Genomic DNA, 11482 nt, shown 5'->3' with positions numbered 1-11482 from the left:
TTTGCCCTCAGCATCGGAGCCCTTGTAATATACTTCATCGATTCCTCTGAGTAAGTATTCCTTTTACAGTTAGGACCTAATACCTTGACAGGTTATATGATGCTTGTTGTACTGATAATCTACCAGAAGGTTTTTTTTTACACTGTGACGGAGCTTTACTCAACTCAACAATGAGATTCTCTATTTATTTTTATTTTTTTCGGTCAATGGGATCCACATCTAATCTGGTGAAATATTAGGAGGAGGAGTAATGTGATGTAACGAGGCTGTAACCCGGTTTATAAAGATGCTGTAATACGACATCTGAAATGAAATAGATGCTCTTTTACACATATGAAACATTTTGATGAACCTGCTAAGTAGATAGTAGAACGGTAACTGTAGATTGTCCTTTACTGTTAGGCAGTTATGGCTGTGGTGATGCCGTTGTGGTTTCCGATGCCGTTGTGGTTTCCTGTAAATTCTAAATCATGTATATACTTTAGGATGGGTATTGTGAGTAATAGGCCAAAATGCACTGGAACAGAAGTATGTAATGTTACTGAGACCTCTAGACCTTTCACACACCTGTACACTGTACTGTATCATTCATCCTCAGCACACGCTCTAGTTATAACCCCGATTGCTGCTGTAAATCGGAGGTCCTGCCTCCTGTCCTTTATGTCCTGTCATTTCTGTCCTTCCTGTCCATTCTGTCCTTTCCTGTCCTGTCCTTCCTGTCCATTCTGTCCTGTCATGTCCTGTACTGTCTCTTGTCCTGTCCCTCCGTTTTGTCCTGTCCTCTCCTGTCCTGTCCCCTCCTGTCCTCTCCTGTCCTGTTCTCTCCTGTCCTGTCCTCTCCTGTTCTCTCCTGTCCTGTCCTGTCCCTTCCTGTCCTGTCCTCTCCTGTCCTCTCCTGTCCTCTCCTGTCCTGTCCTCTCCTGTCCTGTCCCCTCCTGTCCTGTCCTCTCCTGTCCTGTTCTCTCGTGTCCTGTCCTCTCCTGTTCTGTCCTGTCCTCTCCTGTCCTCTCCTGTCCTGTCCTCTCCTGTCCTGTCCTCTCCTCTCCTGTTCTGTCCTCTCCTGTCCTGTCCTCTCCTGTCCTGTCCACTCCTGTCCTGTCCTCTCCTGTCCTGTTCTCTCCTGTCCTGTCCCCTCCTGTCCTGTCCTCTCCTGTCCTCTCCTGTCCTGTTCTCTCCTGTCCTGTCCTCTCCTGTTCTCTCCTGTCCTGTCCTCTCCTGTTCTCTCCTGTCCCCTCCTGTCCTGTCCTCTCCTGTCCTGTTCTCTCCTGTCCTGTCCTCTCCTGTTCTCTCCTGTCCTGTCCTCTCCTGTCCTCTCCTGTCCTGTCCTGTCCTCTCCTCTCCTGTCCTGTCCTGTCCTGTCCCCTCCTGTCCTGTCCCCTCCTGTCCTGTCCTCTCCTGTCCTGTTCTCTCGTGTCCTGTCCTGTCCTGTCCTCTCCTCTCCTCTCCTCTCTCCTCTCCTCTCCTCTCCTCTCCTGTCCTGTCCTGTCCTCTCCTGTCCTGTCCTGCCCTGTCCTGTCCTCTCCTCTCCTCTCCTGTCCTGTCCTGTCCTCTCCTCTCCTGTCCTGTCCTCTCCTGTCCTCTCCTGTCCTGTCCTCTCCTGTCCTGTCCTTCCTGTCCTCTCCTGTCCTCTCCTGTCCTGTTCTCTCCTGTCCTGTCCTTCCTGTCATCTCTTCATTAGAGAGATAAATCCTTTCCAGGTAACCGGGCTTACAAAACATTTCAACGACACAGAGCGCCCACCGCCGACAATCCTTTACTCACAGATGAAATTGTTTAATCTCTATAATGCAAGGATCAGAGGCTCTCAGACGGAACAGAACAGAACACAACAGAACAGAGCATAAAATAACAGAACAGAACAGAACAGAGTAGAACAGAACAGAACAGAGCATAACAGAACAGAACAGAACAGAACAGAGCACAGCAAAACTGAACAGAGTAGAACAGAACAGAACAGAGCATAACAGAACAGAACAGAACAGAGTAGAGCATAACAGAGTAGAACAGAACAGAACAGAGTAGAGCATAACAGAGTAGAACAGAACAGAACAGAGTAGAGCATAACAGAGTAGAACAGAACAGAACAGAGTAGAGCATAACAGAGTAGAACAGAACAGAACAGAGTAGAGCATAACAGAGTAGAACAGAACAGAACAGAGTAGAGCATAACAGAGTAGAACAGAACAGAGTAGAGCATAACAGAGTAGAACAGAACAGAACAGAGTAGAGCATAACAGAGTAGAACAGAACAGAACAGAGTAGAGCATAACAGAGTAGAACAGAACAGAACAGAGTAGAGCATAACAGAGTAGAACAGAACAGAACAGAATAGAGCATAACAGAGTAGAACAGAACAGAACAGAGTAGAACAGAACAGAACAGAGTAGAACAGAACAGAACAGAGTAGAACAGAGTAGAACAGAACAGAACAGAGTAGAACAGAACAGAGTAGAACAGAACAGAGTAGAACAGAACAGAACAGAGTAGAACAGAACAGAGTAGAGCATAACAGAGTAGAACAGAACAGAACAGAGTAGAACAGAACAGAACAGAGTAGAACAGAACAGAGTAGAGCATAACAGAGTAGAACAGAACAGAACAGAGTAGAACAGAACAGAACAGAGTAGAACAGAACAGAACAGAGTAGAACAGAGTAGAACAGAACAGAACAGAGTAGAGCATAACAGAGTAGAACAGAACAGAACAGAGTAGAACAGAACAGAACAGAGTAGAGCATAACAGAGTAGAACAGAACAGAACAGAGTAGAACAGAACAGAACAGAGTAGAACAGAACAGAGTAGAACAGAACAGAACAGAGTAGAGCATAACAGAGTAGAACAGAACAGAACAGAGTAGAACAGAACAGAGTAGAACAGAACAGAGTAGAACAGAACAGAACAGAGTAGAACAGAACAGAGTAGAGCATAACAGAGTAGAACAGAACAGAACAGAGTAGAGCATAACAGTGTAGAACAGAACAGAGTAGAGCATAACAGAGTAGAACAGAACAGAACAGAGTAGAGCATAACAGAGTAGAACAGAACAGAACAGAGTAGAATATAACAGAGTAGAACAGAACAGAACAGAGTAGAACAGAACAGAACAGAGTAGAACAGAACAGAGTAGAACAGAACAGAACAGAGTAGAACAGAACAGAGTAGAACAGAACAGAGTAGAACAGAACAGAACAGAGTAGAACAGAACAGAGTAGAGCATAACAGAGTAGAACAGAACAGAACAGAGTAGAACAGAACAGAGTAGAGCATAACAGAGTAGAACAGAACAGAACAGAGTAGAACAGAACAGAGCAGAACAGAACAGAGTAGAACAGAACAGAGTAGAACAGAACAGAGTAGAACAGAACAGAGCAGAACAGAACAGAGTAGAGCAGAACAGAACAGAGTAGAACAGAACAGAGCAGAGCAGAACAGAACAGAATAGAGCATAACAGAGCAGAACAGAACAGAGCAGAACAGAACAGAGTAGAACAGAACAGAACAGAGCAGAACAGAACAGAGTAGAACAAAACAGAACAGAGTAGAACAGAACAGAGTAGAACAGAACAGAGCAGAACAGAACAGAGTAGAACAGAACAGAGTAGAACAGAACAGAGTAGAACAGAACAGAACAGAGCAGAACAGAACAGAACAGAATAGAGCAGAACAGAACAGAGTAGAACAGAACAGAACAGAGCAGAACAGAACAGAGTAGAGCAGAACAGAACAGAACAGAGCCGAACAGAACAGAGTAGAGCAGAACAGAACAGAGCAGAACAGAACAGAGTAGAACAGAACAGAGCAGAACAGAACAGAGTAGAGCAGAACAGAACAGAGTAGAACAGAACAGAGCAGAACAGAACAGAACAGAGCAGAGCAGAACAGAACAGAGTAGAGCAGAACAGAACAGAGCAGAACAGAACAGAACAGAGCAGAACAGAACAGAGTAGAATAGAACAGACAGTAAAGACCAAAGTTCCTGCTTATAGAACTCCCTTTCAGATGTTCTGCTGTGTTTTGCATTGAAAGAGTGTCTACTCCCGCTCCTCCACTCCGGCGCTCGACTTCGCCAGTTTATTCATTATTGCACACACCTGCCTCCATCGTTAAGCGCACCTGCGCCTCATGAGACTCACCTGGACTCCATCGCCTTCCTGATGACCTCCCCTACGTCTATCAGTCCCTTTGGTTCTTTCCCCAGGCGTTATTGTTTCTGTTTATATGTTTAATGTCTGTACTCTACTCGTGTTCCTTGTTTTGTTCCATGTTCGTTTATTTATTCAATTCACTCCTTGTACTTGCTTCCCCATTATTAGCGTACACGTTACAAAGGGCTCTATATATACACAGTATATATATACAGTATATAAATATTTATATTTATTTTTTTACACGTATATTTATTCGTTCCAAATAGGAAAATCAACCGTTACAGAAATTAAATTTTCTTATTTTTCACTCCCCCCCCAAACAAAGACAAAAATATAACCGACAACAACCCAACATTAAGTCCTCACATTTCCAACTACCCAACATTAAGTCCTCACATTTCCAACAACCCAACATTAAGTCCTCACATTTCCAACAACCCAACATTAAGTCCTCACATTTCCAACTACCCAACATTAAGTCCTATAGCCAATATTCCCATAAAAATATAGAGAATATACAGATTTCTAATGCTTCTATAACATCACCTGTTTGCAAACATTTAAAAAAAAGATCCGAAATATCATGAAACTGGGGCTTTATTTTTTGGTATATAAGTACATTTTTCAAGAGCCAGGCTTGACGTTAATTATTTTAACAAATGACCAAGTGAGGGGCAACTGACACACTTCCAGTGGAGAGCAATTGAATGTCTAGCTTGTAATAGTCAGAGGTCAAACCTTTTATTTTCTCTCATACTGTATGTAAAGAGATATTAACTGGGTAAAGGTTTAGGATGCATAGTTTAGGGATTAGTGGTAATCGGGTAGAGGTAATCTCAGAGATATAGAGCAGTACTGAGCCCCAAAACATTTGTATCTCAGCACACACCCACAGGCAATGATACAAGGTGCCTAGTGCGTGTTATGTTTAACACACAGGAATTGTATAACTGCCTTAATTTAGCTGGACCCCTAGGCAGCAGCTAATAGGGGTCCATAATGAATAATAAATAAATACAAATATAGGTCTGGGTTATTAGGGTCAAATTTGTGGAGCTTAACAGGGGTGATATGTTCTTATTATCCAACTGTATTGCAACAGTCTCAGGCAGGTGTTTATTGTCTGTATCTGAGCTCTAGAGCTAGCTGTACCCCAGTTCTCTTCTGAAACATCTTCTTGTTGGAGTTGCCTTTAAAGAGTAGCTACCATTTCCCCCAAAATACAGGTGTGCCAAGCTCGTAGTAACGTCATGCGACCTCTCCCATAACACAGAGAGTGTTTCTAAAGTGGTCAAAGGAGGTTGCAGATTGCTTTAGACTGGAAAAAAAATTACAAGCTTCTCAAATGTAAAGATTTGAAAAAATGCACTTGTGGTAAGTTGAATTTGCTCTTGAGTTCTTCAAACTAAACATTTATTTGTCTTTATATAAGTCCATGACTTTAACAATATGTTTCTTTAAACACCAAATCATTTTGTACCAGGTGTGAAATTGTTATTGGCCCCAATTGGTTTTAAATTGGATGTATTTCGTGTAATACACAATGTGTTCGGAAAGTATTCAGACCCTTGACTTTTTTCACATTTTGTTACTTATTCTAAAATTGTTTCAATTTTTTTTTTTTGCCCCCCCCCCCCCCCTCATAAATCTACACACAATACCCCATAATTACAAAGCACAAACAGGTTTTTAGAAATGTTTGCACATTTATTACAAATAAAAAAACTGGAATATCACATTTCCATAAGTATTCAGACCATTTACTCAGTACTTTTGCTGAAGCACCTTTGCCAGCGATTACAGTTTCTCCCATTCTTCTCTGCAGATCCTCTAAAGCTCTATCAGGTTGGATGGGGAGCTTTGCTGTGTCACGCCCTGACCTGAGTATTCTTTGTTTTCTTTATTATTTTGGTTAGGTCAGGGTGTGACATGGGTGATGTATGTGTTTTTGTTCCTGCCTAGGTGTTTATGTATGTCTATGGTTGCCTAGATTGGTTCTCAATTAGAGGCAGCTGTTTATCGTTATCTCTGATTGGGAACCATATTTAGGCAGCCATATTCCTTGGGTATTTCGTGGGTTATTGTCTATGGTTAGTTGCCTGTATCTGCACTTGTTTATATAAAGCGTCACGTTCGTTTTGTTGTTTTGTATAGTTTGTTTAGTGTTTCTTCGTTAATAAATAGTAGCTTGGGGGTAGAAGCCTCTTGGACCTCTTGGACCTAGACCTGGCGCTCCAGTACCGCTTGCCGTGGGGTAGCATCGGAACCTTTGCCACAGTCTGAGGTCCTGAGCGCTCTGGAGCTGGTTTTCATCAAGGATATCTCTGTACTTTTCTCTGTAAATTGTTCCTTCGATCCTAACTAGTCTCCCAGTCCCTGCCTCTGAAAAACATCCCCACAGCATGATGCTGCCACCACCTTGCGTCACTGTAGGGATGGTGCCAGGTTTCCTCCAGAGGTGACGCTTGACAATCAGGCCAAAGAGTTCAATCTTGATTTCATCAGACCAGATAATCTTGTTTCTCATCGTCAGAGAGTCCTTTAGGTGCCTTTTGGCAAACTCTAAGCAGGCTCTCATGTGCCTTTTACTGAGGAGTGGTTTCTGTCTGGCCACTCTACCATAAAGGCCTGATTGGTGGAATGCTGCAGAGATGGTTGTCTTTCTGGAAGGTTCTTCCATCTCCACAGAGGAACTCTGGAGCTCTGTCAGTGTGACCATCAGGTGTTTGGCCACCTCCCTGATCAAGGCCCTTCTCCCCCAATTGATCAGTTTGGCACACAGCTAGGAAGATTCTTGGTGGTTCCAAACTTCTTCCATTAAAGAATGATGGAGGCCACTGTGTTCATGAGGACTTTCAAACCTACAGAAATGTTTTGGTACCTTTCCCCAGATCTGTGCCTCGACACAATCCTGTCTTGGAGCTCTGCGGACAATTCCTTCGACCTCATGGCTTGGTTGTGGCTCTGACATGCACTGTCAACTGTGGGACCTTATATAAACAGTTGTGTGACTTTCCAAATCATGTCCAATCAATTTACTTTACCACAGGTGGACTCCTATCAAGTTGTAGAAACATCTCAAGGATGATCAATGGAAGCAGGATGCAGCTGAGCTCAAGTTTGAGTCTCATAGCAAATGGTCTGAATACTTATGTAAATAAGGTATCTGTTTTTATTTTTAATACATTTGCAAAAAAATGGGGTATTGTGATTATGGGGTATTGTAGATTGATGAGGGGAGAAAATTATTTATCCATTGTAGAATAAAGATGGAACGTAACAAAGGGATTAATAGTATTCATATTTAGTTTCTTAAAGGGAACAGAGTACAAATATCCATTAGAAGATTTTGTGGACAACATTTCAATCTGCAGTCAGTAACTAAGGTACCTTAGTTACCAAAACATTGCGGCCCTCAATTGTGTAGCTCAGTAATACCACTGTAGGGATGGGGCCAGGTTTCCTCCAGAGGTGACGCTTGACAATCAGCTCAGTAATACCACTGTAGGGATGGGGCCAGGTTTCCTCCAGAGGTGACGCTTGACAATCAGCTCAGTAATACCACTGTAGGGATGGGGCCAGGTTTCCTCCAGAGGTGACGCTTGACAATCAGCTCAGTAATACCACTGTAGGGATGGGGCCAGGTTTCCTCCAGAGGTGACGCTTGACAATCAGCCCAGTAATACCACTGTAGGGATGGGGCCAGGTTTCCTCCAGAGGTGACGCTTGACAATCAGCTCAGTAATACCACTGTAGGGATGGGGCCAGGTTTCCTCCAGAGGTGACGCTTGACAATCAGCTCAGTAATACCACTGTAGGGATGGGGCCAGGTTTCCTCCAGAGGTGACGCTTGACAATCAGCTCAGTAATACCACTGTAGGGATGGGGCCAGGTTTCCTCCAGAGGTGACGCTTGACAATCAGCCCAGTAATACCACTGTAGGGATGGGGCCAGGTTTCCTCCAGAGGTGACGCTTGACAATCAGCTCAGTAATACCACTGTAGGGATGGGGCCAGGTTTCCTCCAGAGGTGACGCTTGACAATCAGCCCAGTAATACCACTGTAGGGATGGGACCAGGTTTCCTCCAGAGGTGACGCTTGACAATCAGCTCAGTAATACCACTGTAGGGATGGGGCCAGGTTTCCTCCAGAGGTGACGCTTGACAATCAGCTCAGTAATACCACTGTAGGGATGGGGCCAGGTTTCCTCCAGAGGTGACGCTTGACAATCAGCTCAGTAATACCACTGTAGGGATGGGGCCAGGTTTCCTCCAGAGGTGACGCTTGACAATCAGCTCAGTAATACCACTGTAGGGATGGGGCCAGGTTTCCTCCAGAGGTGACGCTTGACAATCAGCTCAGTAATACCACTGTAGGGATGGGGCCAGGTTTCCTCCAGAGGTGACGCTTGACAATCAGCTCAGTAATACCACTGTAGGGATGGGGCCAGGTTTCCTCCAGAGGTGACGCTTGACAATCAGCTCAGTAATACCACTGTAGGGATGGGGCCAGGTTTCCTCCAGAGGTGACGCTTGACAATCAGCTCAGTAATACCACTGTAGGGATGGGGCCAGGTTTCCTCCAGAGGTGACGCTTGACAATCAGCCCAGTAATACCACTGTAGGGATGGGACCAGGTTTCCTCCAGAGGTGACGCTTGACAATCAGCTCAGTAATACCACTGTAGGGATGGGGCCAGGTTTCCTCCAGAGGTGACGCTTGACAATCAGCTCAGTAATACCACTGTAGGGATGGGGCCAGGTTTCCTCCAGAGGTGACGCTTGACAATCAGCTCAGTAATACCACTGTAGGGATGGGGCCAGGTTTCCTCCAGAGGTGACGCTTGACAATCAGCTCAGTAATACCACTGTAGGGATGGGGCCAGGTTTCCTCCAGAGGTGACGCTTGACAATCAGCTCAGTAATACCACTGTAGGGATGGGGCCAGGTTTCCTCCAGAGGTGACGCTTGACAATCAGCTCAGTAATACCACTGTAGGGATGGGGCCAGGTTTCCTCCAGAGGTGACGCTTGACAATCAGCTCAGTAATACCACTGTAGGGATGGGGCCAGGTTTCCTCCAGAGGTGACGCTTGACAATCAGCTCAGTAATACCACTGTAGGGATGGGGCCAGGTTTCCTCCAGAGGTGACGCTTGACAATCAGCTCAGTAATACCACTGTAGGGATGGGGCCAGGTTTCCTCCAGAGGTGACGCTTGACAATCAGCTCAGTAATACCACTGTAGGGATGGGGCCAGGTTTCCTCCAGAGGTGACGCTTGACAATCAGCCCAGTAATACCACTGTAGGGATGGGACCAGGTTTCCTCCAGAGGTGACGCTTGACAATCAGCTCAGTAATACCACTGTAGGGATGGGGCCAGGTTTCCTCCAGAGGTGACGCTTGACAATCAGCTCAGTAATACCACTGTAGGGATGGGGCCAGGTTTCCTCCAGAGGTGACGCTTGACAATCAGCTCAGTAATACCACTGTAGGGATGGGGCCAGGTTTCCTCCAGAGGTGACGCTTGACAATCAGCTCAGTAATACCACTGTAGGGATGGGGCCAGGTTTCCTCCAGAGGTGACGCTTGACAATCAGCTCAGTAATACCACTGTAGGGATGGGGCCAGGTTTCCTCCAGAGGTGACGCTTGACAATCAGCTCAGTAATACCACTGTAGGGATGGGGCCAGGTTTCCTCCAGAGGTGACGCTTGACAATCAGCCCAGTAATACCACTGTAGGGATGGGGCCAGGTTTCCTCCAGAGGTGACGCTTGACAATCAGCTCAGTAATACCACTGTAGGGATGGGGCCAGGTTTCCTCCAGAGGTGACGCTTGACAATCAGCCCAGTAATACCACTGTAGGTTTGGAAGTTGTAACCCCCCTCTGTTAAAGGGAAAATAAAGAGCCTTGGTATCTTTTTGATCTTTGGGAAAAATAAAGGTGGTGGAGTCAGAGGAATTTATTGAACTAGGTAAAGACATTTGGGCAGAATATGATATGTATTGTACCAGTAATACATACAGGCTATTTATTTAACCTTTATTTAACTAGGTAAGTCAGTTAAGAACAAATTCTTATTTTCATAGGAACAGTGGGTGTTCAGGGGCAGAACGACACATTTTTACTTTGTCAACTCAGGGATTCAATCTTTCAACCTTTTGGTTACTATTCCAATGCTCTAACCACTAGGCGAAATGCCACCACGTAATGATATAATGATGTCCATCTGTTGATGTTTTTTGTTACACTCGTTACCATGGGTTCAGAATTTGTCGATTTCTGGTGTGATTTGTATTTTAATATTTATTTTATTTCACCTTTATTTAACCAGGTAGGCAAGTTGAGAACAAGTTCTCATTTACAACTTCAACCTGGCCAAGATAAAGCAAAGCAGTTCGACACACAACGACACAGAGTTACACATGGAGTAAAACAAACATACAGTCAATAATACAGTATAAACAAGTCTATATACGATGTGAGCAAATGAGGTGAGATAAGGGAGGTAAAGGCAAAAAAAAAGGCCATGGTGGCAAAGTAAATACAATATAGCAAGTAAAACACTGGAATGGTAGATTTGCAGTGGAAGAATGTGCAAAGTATAAATACAAATAATGGGGTGCAAAGGAGCAAAATAAATAAATAAATAAAATAAAAACAGTAGGGAAAGAGGTAGTTGTTTGGGCTAAATTATAGGTGGGCTATGTACAGGTGCAGTAATCTGTGAGCTGCTCTGACAGTTGGTGCTTAAAGCTAGTGAGGGAGATAAGTGTTTCCAGTTTCAGAGATTTTTGTAGTTCGTTCCAGTCATTGGCAGCAGAGAACTGGAAGGAGAGGCGGCCAAAGAAATAATTGGTTTTGGGGGTGACCAGAGAGATATACCTGCTGGAGCACGTGCTACAGGTGGGTGATGCTATGGTGACCAGCGAGCTGAGATAGGGGGGGACTTTTGAATACCAAGATATGTAAAACCTTGTTCTGTATTCACAAATGGATGCTGTACAAATGGATTCAGTTTCTCTTGCTTGTTGAGGAAAAGGACAGAATATTAGGTTTTATTCACTTTAAACCCAGAAAACTGACCAAAGTTATTAATTAAATTGGAGAGGGAAGAGATATAATTATTTAGATCTGTTAGGACCACTAGGACCCACTGTTAGGGCCACTCAATGTTCAAAATCCGAAGTTTTAATTCCACTAACTGACAGGCTGGCTCACACTGCAATGGCAAAGGTTTCTATAGCTACAAGGAAGAGTCCTGGACTGTCTGGACACCCTTGTCTCGTTCCCCCCCCCAAAAAAGGTTGTGAAATGAAGTTGTTAGTGGCAAC

General features: G+C 44.4%; 1 protein-coding gene across 6 annotated transcripts in view; it reads left to right on the top strand.

Annotated features, from left to right (window-relative positions):
- LOC139376985 (calcium-activated potassium channel subunit alpha-1-like) overlaps positions 1–11482 on the top strand; it is a 198021-nt gene that overhangs the window by 87151 nt on the left and 99388 nt on the right. For all 6 annotated transcript variants that reach the window (XM_071120020.1, XM_071120021.1, XM_071120025.1 and 3 more), the window contains exon 3: positions 1–50. This exon is cut by the window's left edge and continues 12 nt beyond it. In XM_071120020.1, coding sequence (XP_070976121.1) covers positions 1–50 — 50 coding nt within the window. The remainder of the gene's footprint in view (positions 51–11482) is intronic.

This window comes from Oncorhynchus clarkii, chromosome 20 (genome assembly GCF_045791955.1).
Source record: "Oncorhynchus clarkii lewisi isolate Uvic-CL-2024 chromosome 20, UVic_Ocla_1.0, whole genome shotgun sequence".
NCBI lineage: Eukaryota > Metazoa > Chordata > Actinopteri > Salmoniformes > Salmonidae > Oncorhynchus > Oncorhynchus clarkii.
This window is presented reverse-complemented; position numbering and strand designations above follow the sequence as displayed.